The sequence below is a fragment of the Gouania willdenowi genome, chromosome 6 (assembly GCF_900634775.1).
Source record: "Gouania willdenowi chromosome 6, fGouWil2.1, whole genome shotgun sequence".
NCBI classification, from domain to species: domain Eukaryota; kingdom Metazoa; phylum Chordata; class Actinopteri; order Blenniiformes; family Gobiesocidae; genus Gouania; species Gouania willdenowi.
Window position 1 is genome coordinate 11,707,477 of NC_041049.1, and position 12,931 is coordinate 11,720,407.

General features: G+C 37.8%; 1 protein-coding gene across 1 annotated transcript in view; it reads right to left on the reverse strand.

Annotated features, from left to right (window-relative positions):
• Positions 1-11,642, reverse strand: part of cacna1c (calcium channel, voltage-dependent, L type, alpha 1C subunit) — a 192,323-nt gene extending 180,681 nt beyond the window's left edge. Inside the window, exons 1-2 of the mRNA XM_028450528.1 lie at positions 11,621-11,642; positions 7,007-7,421 (exon numbers count right to left, since the gene is read on the reverse strand). Coding sequence (XP_028306329.1) covers positions 7,007-7,421; positions 11,621-11,642 — 437 coding nt within the window. The remainder of the gene's footprint in view (positions 1-7,006; positions 7,422-11,620) is intronic.
• Positions 11,643-12,931: the final 1,289 nt, after the last annotated feature.

A 12,931-nucleotide genomic window follows, 5' to 3' on the forward strand; every position in this document is an offset into this window, starting at 1 on the left:
TTTACTCTGGGGAGCTGCACAAACAGCCAATCAAAAAAAAAAAAAAAAAAAAAATTTACAGAAAAAAAACCCCTACAATATTACCAAAATTACAACAAAAATAAACACAGTAAACCTTGTTTCTTTCTTGTGTTTATGCTCAGATAGGTAATCATTTCTAAAAGTCAACATGAATTTAGATAACGTGGCTCTCAAATGGGAAAATCCCAATTTTGTGGACCCCACTATGATAAAAGCTTCCATCATAGATGGACATTACATTATAGATGCTTAGCAGAACAAATTGCATTGCCTATCTGTCACACAGTGATATTTGTAGAAGTTATCCAGCTGCAGAATAAAAGTGAGTCAAATAAGAAGGATAAGTAGGCCTACTGCAGTTCCATTTGTAGGTTACACGTAGTCGTCTAATATCTTTTCATTTTCAGAACACTACACTTGATATACTCAAATCTGCCACACTAGGGTTACAAATAACTTCCAAGAGCATATTTCAAAACCTTGAAATTTCAGAGCGACTTTATTGATGCATAATAAGTGCTTATGTGTTAAGGCCATTCACGTTCTTTCTACGACGTCAAACCAGAGAAAAACCTTGCACTCAACCTTTCAACGGCCCAGCATTTGTCTCTAGTTTTAGTATTTTTTTCCCTGACATGATGTGACTTAAAGGACAAAAACATTCATATTGTGCCAATGAGAATTGATGCTGCTATGAGAGCAAATTGTATACAACATCCTTGCTATTCACTACAAATGAGAACTCTACAAAACAAGGCAGTGTTTTAAAGAATCATCTTCATTGAGTTTTTCTGAAAAATGTAGCTACTGCAAGATATAGTAATGAATTTGTTTGTTTGGAGTTACATGAATTAAAAACACAGTTTAACACTTAAAGCTGCACGACTTGAATCTTGAACCATGACAGAGGGGCATGGCTGAAATCGAGCCGTAAATCCCACCCCCACTCTGATAATCCCTCCCAGTCTCCTCCTCTCTGGAAATGCACAAAATCGTGCACGAGAGCTGAACGTGCACTACCGGTAAAACATGTCGCCACGCTAAAGGATGCACACAAAAGATAGGAAAATGGAACATTAGTTTACCTGTCCAGAAGGAAAACAGCCACTTACGCGTCCAAAGTTAGTACAAGACGAAAAAAATGTTTGCACCGTGCACGCGCTTCACCATATATTGTGGTAGCCAATGAGGAGGCTCCTTTCTGGGCTCTGCTCACCCCTCTTTTCTCTAAATCCTGTGATTGGAACTGGAGGGGGTGACCGCCAAGACTTTGTCTTCTGGGGTTTTATTAACTAAAATACTTCATTATAAGGCACAGACAGCACGCAGACATACGATTTTTTCAGAAATGATTACTTTTACGTTAAACTACAGTATATGAAGCTAATAAGAATCTTTTTTTTAATTAAAATAAATAATTAAAATACCCCAGCTTTAAACCATAGTCTTTCTTCTTTTTAGGGACTCTTGTGTGGGTCGTCAAAATATAGAAAATTTAGCAAATCAAATATTTTTGCTTTTCTATGAAAAAAACACTGCATTGGTTAGCGGTTTGCATTAGCTAGCATTAAACTTGCAGACAGAAGGTGAGAAGCCACAATGAAAACACTACCCGTTTTATAGCCAGAGCTACTGTACTTTGTTCAAAAATAATTCCATTGACAGTTAACGTAAATGGAAGAAATACATTTTTATATCAGGGCTAATGTTTGTTAATGTTAGGCTTAAAGATTGACCCCCTTAAATTTCCCCAGCCATACGATCAGTCCGCTCCTCGCGCCTCTAACTAAAATGTATCAAAGTGAATCACTCACCCTTGTACAGGCGACTCAATAAACTTACTTAAGACATGTTGGGTCTCACTTTAACACAGGCCTGTGACTCATTTTGGGTTCCTGACCCATCATTTTAAAAACCCTTGAGGTTGACTTCAATCACCACAGTAATAAATCTACTAGCTGCTGTGCTGTTGAGCGCACACCATCACTTTAGGGAAATGGAAAAGATCTTATCAAAGAAACAAACCATGACTGTTTGTTCACACAGAATATTTAACCTGAAAAAGCAAAACATAGAAATTCACTTGCGAGCTACACACATATACAATCTTTGCATCACACAGCCTCCGTGTACACAAAAGGAGGATTGCATTTTCTGAGATTCTCTGCATACAGCTTACATTAGCATCGCTAATCTTTCTTATCTTAACAAATCCAGATAATAAACTTGGGAAATACTGATGTTATCTGGGAGCGTGAGCTCAACGCTCTGCTCCGTTGTACTGAGAATATCTTTTGTTTGAGTTGAAAATGCTCATTGATGCTATTTACAGTATGTGCCGTTAAGCCAGGGGTGGAGCAGCGGTTTTAAAAGTGAGGGTAGGGCAACCGTCGACTCACAATTTAGTTTATTAAATTAATTTACCATGATGAAGCCGTTATTAAGTCAGTGATGCTCAACATGTGGCTCTTTATGTTTTAATTTTATTCATTATTCCCCCTGAAAACCTTAAAAGGGGGAAACTTTTTAACTCCTTTTTACGTTTTTCTTTGGCCATTTTGCAACTTCCTTTGTCCCATTTTTTACCCTTTTTTGTTTTTTCAGATTTTAACTCCTTTTGCCAATAAATATCCCTTTTTCCTCATTTTTGATCATTTTTGCAATTTTTTTAACCATTTTTTTGCCACTTTTGATCCAAATAATCTACCTTCAGCCCAATAAATAATTCCTTTTTTCCCTACATGTTGCCTGTTTTTGTTCCACATTTGACCTGGTTTTCACTATTGTTTGCCACATTTTGCTCATTTCGGTTACCTTTTGCGATTACATACCACCAGTTTCCTCTTTTTTTTTCTTTTTTTTTGCCACTCGACTGCTTTTGGCCCATTTTAGTCACTTTTCACTCTTTTTTTTGCCACCTGTTACTCATTTTTATGTCACTTAACTTACACTTTACTCATCGCTGTTAACTCTTTGTTTACCTTCTCGGAATGGCGGCTTTGTCAAATGGCTGGCTGTGATTGGTTTGATCACCATTCAATCAATCTAAGTGGACCAATACATTTTCAAGAATGAATCACTCTGTAAAAAGTGAGTCACGACATCATGGAAGAGAGGTGTGTGGGCTCACGTGGGTTCCAACCCCATACCAATCACACTGTAGTTTGTGTGCGTTCTTGGAGAACGTTATATGTGCTGTCTAAGATGAGCACGTGTGTGTGTGTATGTGTGTGTGTGCGTGTGTGCTCAGACAGGCCCTGGGAACCTGTTGAGAGCAGTACCTGTTGTCATAGTAACCAAGGAGGATAGGGATAAGAGAAAGATCAGTTACCTCTAGAAATGTAGAAACTAACATCACATCACACACACGCACGCACGCACGCACGCACGCACGCACGCACGCACGCACGCACACACACACACACACACACACACACACACACACACACACACACACACACACACACACACACACACACACACACACACACACACACAAAGCTTACAGTTTACTAACATAAGGAAAATATCTATATCGCACATCAGGCTTCCTCAAGGCGGCTGTGGCTACATATGTAGCTGACCTCCACTAGGGTGACTGTGGGCATTGGAAAATCTGACTATTATTTAATATAAAGCAAAGAAAACTGTGCAAAGTCCCAAACCAGGGCCATACATATTGGGGACAAAACAATTGTTCTTTTTTCAGTGCATTAATTTAGCTTTAGAGCTTTTGGTTATTTTCTCACTTCTTTTCTTTGTTTATCTCATTTATTTCTTCAGGTACTTCCTCTTTTTTTCCATCTGTAAAGAGACGTTCTAACAAATTATTCTAGGAATTGTGGGTAATAATCTGAAACCTCTGATTGGTGATATTTTGGCAGTGCAAAGCTATGCACAGAAGGGGAAACCTAGCAAATGCATTTTTAGCTTGATAATAAAACAGGTACTAACCTCTCATTAAGCTTTAAGAGACACTTTAACCTCAACTTATGGCTCACTTGCTGAACCTGAGAACCTGCAAGTAGCTTGAGTTTGGCAAAGAGCGTCGACTTGAATGTTTATAAAACATTGGATCAGGAAAATCTATTTGGTAATTGTGTCAGTATATCACAATGGAATAAATGGCAATAATTATGTTTCAAAGAGTGTTAAATAAATGTAAGTTTAGCCGTTTTCAGGCAGAGCTTGAAATGACTTTCTTAAATTATTTTCTTAAACCCATCATTTATTAAATGCTGTTTAGGCGGACTTGCTCGTCAGTGATAATTGCTTTTCCTGCTGTGTTAACAGTGGGTACAACAAACAGCTATCATGAGGGCAAACTGCTACCATTTATCATAATCATAACATTTTAAATATCACTTTTGAAGTTGTTTGATAGGTATGTGGCGACTGGCATTTTCAATACGTGCAGTAAATTTTCTAATTCCCTCAAGCAGTTAAAACTTTTAAATTAGTCTACATTTTCTCCCCGTGTCACCCTTTCTCTGCACCTCTCCTCCCTCACAATCATCCATTCTCACCTTTTCCCTCTCATATCATTCGTTTCCTCCTGACATGTAATTGTTGTTGTTTACGCATCCTCCTTGTAAAGCCCCTTCCCTCCCTCCCTCCACTGCTCCATTATCTCTCATGTCGACATCCATGCCCTGCCCATGATCCTGCCCTTCTCATTTTCCCCTCACCTCCTCTTCCTCTCCCCTATCTGCACTCATGCACAGCCAACCTGTCCCTTATTACTGATTACTGGGACAAAACTCTGCTATTTAGGCCTACCCAACTCACCCAGAGGAGATTATTCTCTTTAAAAAATGTAGAAATAAGTACATTAAAGAAAAGGTGAGGTGAGAATGTGTGGAAGAATAAGGGATTTAAACAGACACCAGTAGGGAACCTGTGCTAGACTCCACGGTAAAGAGATTGGGACGTGAGGGAGCTGGGATGAATGCATTCAGAAGGAGCTGGGGAGGATAAAATGTGCTTTGGAGAGGTGTGAAGGAGGGATTTAATGACACAATTTGTTTTATCCATCCGGTGAGAGAATAGACAAAAGGGTGTTGGAGAAAGCAAAGGGAAAGAAGAGGGTGAAGGGCAGACAGAGAAAAAAGGAGAGAGAGGGGATTAAGACAACGGAGGAAAGCAACACTCATTGAGAGCCAGAGGACAGTGGGGAGACTGATTAAAGACCCGTACGATGTTACAGGGGGCAGTGGGGATAAAATATTCCCTTTGATCCACGGCAATTCAAATCATCCTTCCTGAGTGGATTTTAAACTATAAAATGACACAATATGGTCTCCAATAGACATGGACCATGAACAGGACAGGCGCAACCATTTTAAAACACCCTGCAGGTATCAAAGGAAAGAAAGTGTTTCGTCTTTTTTTTGTCTAAGAAAAAGAGGCCAAACACTATATACACATCGGAAATAAAATTGTTCTTTAAAGCTCAACTAACAACTAAAATTAAACACTAAGACCTAGAAGAAAACCGTGTGGCAGATTGTAAATGTTGTGCTTAGAAGTTAGCTTTAGTTTTTACTTGATGGGCTAAACTAGTGGTTCGCAACTGGTGGGTCGGGACCCAAAAGTGGGTCAGCTGGTCCAAAATAAATAAATACTTAATATGTATCATGTTGGCCTTGTCTTTTATTTTGAAAGACACTTATTTTTGACAAGCATGCTGTGAAATGCATGTTGCACAGGAAAATATGAAGAATTATATTTTTAAAAATATTACATATATGTGTTTTCAACAGATATTTTGGAAAACTAAATTTGGTTGGTTGAATTCTACAAAACAAAGTGGGTCACAATTTAATGACTGTGGCAAAATGTGGGTCCCAGGGTGACACCAGTTGAGAACTCCTGGTCTAAACCACATACGTCAAACTCAAGGTCCGTGGACCAAGTTCGGCGAGACAGATCATCTAGTCCGGCCCACAGGACTTTTTGTAAACTACCATATAAGTTGTATAAATAAAATAAGACAGTGGTTGCAATACTACATTATTTACAGTGATATTAAATTACAGTTTTTATAAAGCTGGAAAATTCTTGCAAATTATCCCACAGAATTCTGACAAATTACATTGCATATTTTGAGAAAATTATTTAAGGGATTTTCACGAATTGCTTAACATTCTAGATTTTGTTTGAATTTGTGCTTTTTTCCTTCAAAAAACATGGATTTTTCTGGTCCGGCCGACTTAAGGTCAAACTTGATATGAAAAAAAATCACTTTATATTGGTTTTGCTACAGTTATAAACATTATTTAGCCTCATTCAGAGGGCTAATGTTTCCTCCCTCCCTTCCACATTTTGTAAAATGTCAGTTCCAAATTGGATTTCCACCAGTCATAATGGGGAAACTCCTCCTCCTGACAATCCTTGCTCCTCCTACCCAATAAGAATGTGAGCCCCTCCCTTTCAAACTATCTCACAGGTAAAACAAACATAGCAAAGGAAGGTTAATATCAGTTAATATCTTTACGTTCAGTAAATAGATAATCCAGTATACAGATAAACCGAAGAACGCTCACAAGCAGTTCCACTTTTAGTAGCCGTTATAGCACCTTGTATCGCCTTTATGGGATGATCTGACATGTTTTTGACCTAATACGATGCAGCGGTTAATAAAAACAATGGACTATTGTGTTAAATGGACTATTTCTGTGGTCAGAAGAGGTACGGAGAAGAAGGAAGACTGTTAATGTTAATAAACACACACGCTGAAGCAGCGTGTGTGTTTATGCATGAAGGCCCAAAAAAACAGCCTGTTTTTAGAAGCACTCTGAAAGTGACTTTTCAGAGAGCTAAAACTCCATAAAACAGGGAAGTTAAAAAACCTCAAATACTATGTTGTTGAGGTTCTTCGAACAATTGGTGATGGGTGGAAAATAATATATACTGGACCTTTAAAGAAGAAAAAAGAAGACCCTACAGACGGCGTAATTAGTTGACGGTATAGGTTGAAGGATACTTCCACTCCACGATGCTGATACAGGCCCTGCGGATCGGGTTCTTGAGCGTGAGACAGAGCAGCGCCCGCGGCGGCCTCGTGGCTGTTGTCGTGGTCTGTTTCTTGGGTTTTGCAGTATAGTGTTGCCTCTTCCTCTGTGTGGAACTGGCCGTAGAGATGGGCCCGCCCCCTCCCGAACCAAGCCCCGCTACTGCACCTGACGCAGCGTTACCCATAATCTTTGCTTGCCGCGCGGCATCAATGGCCGCCTGCCAGCTCAAGGCTGCTCCAGGTGTGGGGATGTGCTCTGGAGCCAGGCCAACCACGCCCACCCCGTGGTTGACCCCACCTCCACCATGGTTGCCGGCGGTGTGCTCATCTGGCAGGCCGGGAGCCGGGGGGCGAGGTAAGGGAGGGGGAGGAGAGTAGTCGGAGCCTGGATGAAAGACAGATGAAAATAAGATGGAAAACATTTTTTAGTAAACAATTAAATAACTCTTGATTTACAAATCCTGACATTTAATGATGACAGGCTGACATGTTTTCTCCTACAGTCGATTTAGAAACCAAAACAATGAATCTTGCCAAAACAGATTTTTTTTATGAATAAATGTCACCAAAAGAAAAACTTCAATCACAGAGCAAGAAGTAATATAAATGAACACATGCTTATTTTCAATAGGACAAAACAATTGGCCTTCATTGCAGAAATGAATTTTGGAAGTTGGCACTGGTGCATCATCAATCTGTAAAGGATATTTTCTATGGAACAGTTGTGTTGAATCTACATGTTTAAAGTGACTGTAACTCCTGAGTGACAGATTATAACGCTGCGTACGGAGTCAGGGTTGAAATAGAAGACCTTGAAAATAAAAGAATGTTAGGGTGAAATGAGTTCTGGCATTACAATAATCTCTGTGAGATTACATAGTTTCACCCATGAAAATTGAAGAAATAAGACCGAGAATAAGTAAGAGAGCGGATTATCTAAACTGAATGTTTAGCCAGATTAAACACAGCTATGATATCCTCCCAGTCCCTCTATGCATATGAACAGGGATTTCACCAATGTTCTCACTGTGTATATGACACACACGTACCATTTACAGGATTAAGACGACATAAGCACTATAAAGTGTTGCTTTATATAAAGCAGATAGGGTAAAAAAACACCCAGTAAAGAGGATATTCCGATGAGAACAATTGTAGGTATCAGGGTTAGGGGTTAATTATAATTTGTGTAATTGATAATTAATCGCAATTATAATTGTAATTTCAAAAACCTGTTGCTGTCGTAATCGTAATCAAACTGTAATTAAGTTTAGATCATTGACTTTGTAATTAAAAATGCCATGAATATTCTATAAAAATTGTCAATCATAATCTGGGGAACCGTGTTACAGTTCTATGTACAGTTCTACACATATGTATTGAAGAATTATCACAATATGTTTCATATCAAACATTTTATTCTTTTATTTGTGATTTTTTTTCTTAATTGGCTGTAACAAAAGCAATTTCCCCCTGGGATTAATAAAGGAATTTTGATTCTGATTATTAAAATGGGGTCACAATCCAAAAAAAGGTTGGGATCCACGGCACTAAATATTGTTTCTTTCCACTTATTTACAAAATTAAGTTCTTTAAAATGTGTGTTATCACTCATTCACTCCATCGTTATGTTCCACAGTTGTTTTTAAATAGTTTTCTATGCAAAATGCTGTAGTTGGACAAAGGGGGTGCTTGGATTCAGAACTAAGAGCAACGGGGTACGTAAGCCAAAAAAGGTTTGAGAACTACTGATTTAGAGAATCCAGAATCTATTTCGTGTTCTATGATTTTATATTAGCGTGCGCAGTGATTCACTGGCTTCCCCACGTAGACACAGAAGTGACAACGTACTGTATCTTTAAATGGACGGTAGATTGCAGCCAGGTTTAGTGTGGAATCAATAGACACTTCAGTCCAAGTAGCCCCTCGTGACATTTGAAAGTAGCGATTATATGCATACAGTGTTTTAAAACTAAGATGAGCCACACATCAATTTACTTTTACGCAGGGAAATCCTATTATTGTAGCGAGGTGAATTGGTTCCATACGTCACATTCACACATTTGTAAAATACCTTGTGTTTAAAGTTCAAAGAAATACCTTTTGATGACAACAAATGCAATTTAAAATAATGGGATATTTACAAAAAAAAAAGTTCTGGTACCCCATGCCTCCCACCCCAGGGCTACAGAAATCTATTTATAGCTGCAAAAGTGGGTCATAACGTAACAAAACATTAGACCACCCCATGTGACACAAGCCAGGGACAGAAGTAGTATTGGTAATGTTGTGTAATATCAAACTCCAGACATTACATACATTTTACTACTGCAGTGGTAGTCTTGTGTACCCCTTGAGCCTTTTTGTCATACCATGAGTACCCCCTCACTCATACGTGTTCACGATTCTCCAAAAGTAGAACATAACACAACTGAATATTCAACGCAAGTCATTTTTTTTCATGTTCTTGAATTGAACAATTACTATTTTGGCATTATCTTCTTATTTAACATACAATTATGTTGCCTTCAGGCAATAAAAATTATAAATACAAGAAAATCTAAGAAACAATATTATGGTAAACATTTGTATTAATAACACTAATATATTATGATTTGTATTATTGTTATTGAGGAAAAATGATAGATGAAATAAATAATTAACCTGCCTGTGTTATATTTAACTTTTATTACATTTACCACAAAAGGAGCTTCTTTGAAAAGGCATTTAAACTTTAAAAACAAGTCATAGCGCACACGTACCATTTTATTGACGGACTTATGAAATGACTGAGAATATTTTTTTATTATCTTGGAAATAAATTCTTAATGTTTCCACCCCTAGGGGTACGCGTACCCCTGCTTGGGAAACTCTGATGTACTACCATCACAGCAGCCCTGGTAGACATACAGTACAGCAGTGGCTCACCAACTCATCCTTACTATTAAATTAAAAGAACATCGTGTCAATGATGTTCACGAAAACATCTATGAAAATGGATCGGTCCATTGTGTTACTTGGAGACACTGAGCTCGACCTTGTGGAGGAGTTCAAGTATCTCGGGGGTCACTCTGGGTTCAACACTCTCCTTTAAAAAACACATGAAACTCACTGCTGCTAATACAATAAAGTTCAATTTACAAATCAGGCCATTTATGACAATGAATTCAGCAAAGATGTTTCTACATTCAATGATATTAGATAGAAATCCTCTTCAAAAAGTCCATAAAAATTCTGGATCAAAAGCTTTGGTCACATCATCACTGCAGTATCCTGGAAAAACATGAATTGCTCAATTTTAAAAAACGGTTGCCTCGTTTACAAAGCACTTCATGGTGTCGCCCCGCCTCCACTCTTTAACTACATAAAACCTAAACTGGTGAGGGGTCTCAACACCAGAGCCTCCTCCAGAGGAGAGGTGGAGATCCCACACAGAAGAACAACACTTGGACAAACTGTACTCTCCATCAGAGGAGGTCAGTTTTGGAACAGATGTAAATAAGCAGTTTTGCTATAATCTGGCACATTCACAATTTGTGTACAACATGTATATGATTGTTCATTAATGTGTGTTGTTTCAATCAAATAAATAAATTAATAACTAAGCATCGCTTCTCTTTAATTTGTGCACCAACGAGGTACCGATAAACCTTCTTTAGCCACTCAATCACAGAGATCCAACACATCTTAGATAGATATTGACTTTTCCTATAGAGTGACTAATGATGCTTCAGGACCATCCTCCTCAATGACCTAGAGTTATCCCTGTTTTACTTTAAATTCACTTTAAAGACATTAAAACAACTAAACTCATTCTATTGAAAAGACATTAAAAACTGATTATACAACACAATATACACATGTGTAGCATCACATTGCACCCTAAAATAGTTTACTCTTCCCCACCCCTTTCATTGGGTTTTTTCTTTTTGCTTTTAAACTGTGTTGTGAAGCCCTTTGTGGCTTTTTGTCTGCGAAAGGTGCTATAGAAATAAATGCTGCTTAATTACATACTTGCATTGCCCTACCCTGACTCTCTCTTCCCTGTTCCCTTCCCCCTCACCTAGGTGTGACACCGCCCTCTCTTTTTATATTCTCCCTATAATGAAGTGTTTCTTACCCTTCCTTAGGGTTGGTGATGGTCACAATTATGCAATGAAATAAATGTATTCATTTGATTGCAATAATAAAACATGCATTGCTGTCGCGAAAAGATTGCACTACGCATTCCAATTTTTGTCATGTTGTTGTTGATGATTTGAAATGTTTTTACTGATGATTTTAAGCGTTTTGTTGCCTACTTGAATGTTCTTATTGATTTTAAGCTGTTGTCTGTTGCACATTGAGTTGCCTTGTGTGTGAAATGCGCTATACAAATAAATCTGCCTTGCCTTACGTATAGTGTTGACCTTTGACAGCATGTGCAGACAGGTAAAAAAATAAAAAAAAATAAAAAATAAATAATAAAATAAAAATAAATTCCTGTCCCTGGTGCTGATATGAATACATTACATTACAGAAATCACAGATAGAATTCACATTTATTTTATAAAATACTGAAATATGCAATCTACTGCCACCTACTGACATGGATGTCCATTTCCATTACTCTGCATACACATTTTTTAAAGGCATATACAGTATCCCCATATGATGCTAAATTATTTTCCAGTAATATTTTCAATAATAAATACTTCGACCAACTATTTTGAGTATTTAATAAATACTTTTTGCCCCCCCAAAAAAAAAAAAAAATCAACTGTGTCTCATCTAAAATACAAAAAAATATGTGTTTACTGTAATGTAGGAAAAGGGGTGGGACTAATAAGTTTATACTTCCATCCACTCCCTTTCGAACACTGAAAGTATGTGCATGCAGTAATATACATAATTATTGTTTTTTTTATTTTTTCTGGAGGGAAGCCATCTGCATCAAATCTTTTGTTTACTGTAATATTGTTTCATGTATTATTTGCATTTGCAATTTGTTTGAAATAAATACATTTGAAAAAAAATAATCATCTAAAATAGTGTGTTTTAAATGTAATTCATTTCCATTCTTTAATTTATACTCTAGTCAGTCTAAATATCTAGCCAGTATTTTTCTATGCTGGAAACATTGTTCTTCCCTCCATGATCAAACCCAGTGTGAGTTTCTATCTGCTTTTCAACATACTACCACACACACCATCACTTCATCCCACAAACACCAGTGCACACACAGGCATAATCCCTTTCAGCATATTGTACTGCTGCGTGATCAGTTTATCTCACGCTGCCTGTCCATCTCATAGGGTGAAACCTACTGGGTGTGTGTGTGTGTGTGTGGTGCATGACCAAGTGTGTGTTTGTGTGTGTGTGTGTGTGTGTGTGTGTGTGTGTGTGTGTGTGTGTGTGTGTGTGTGTGTGTGTGTGTGTGTGTGTGTGTGTGTGTGTGTGTGTGTGTGTGTGTGTGGATTAGCAGGGAGCAAAAACGTTAATAATACAGAGCTCACTAATCTGTCCGTCTCTCTGTGCGTCGTCTATCCACGTGTCTGTCAACATGCATATGCACTGTCATCTCGCATGCACGCTTAGTGGTGTCACTAATTCCATTAGCAGCATTTTATTCTGCAGGAAAACATTGTGTAAATCCATGGAATGATCTCTGAGAGATGGAGCAAATAATAAAAAAGGATAAATGAGATCAAAGATGGGAGAAGATTAAGAAAACAAATGGTAAATCAAGAATCAGAAATGCTAAATATAAAAAAAGACACTGTAGTGGATGGTAGGGTTGTTACTTATGGGTGGTTTACCGACTTTACTAATATATCCATCATCCATCATGTGGCTTTTCATTCCAAATATTGAGCTAATTCACATTATTGGCATCACAATCTTTAATGATAGCAG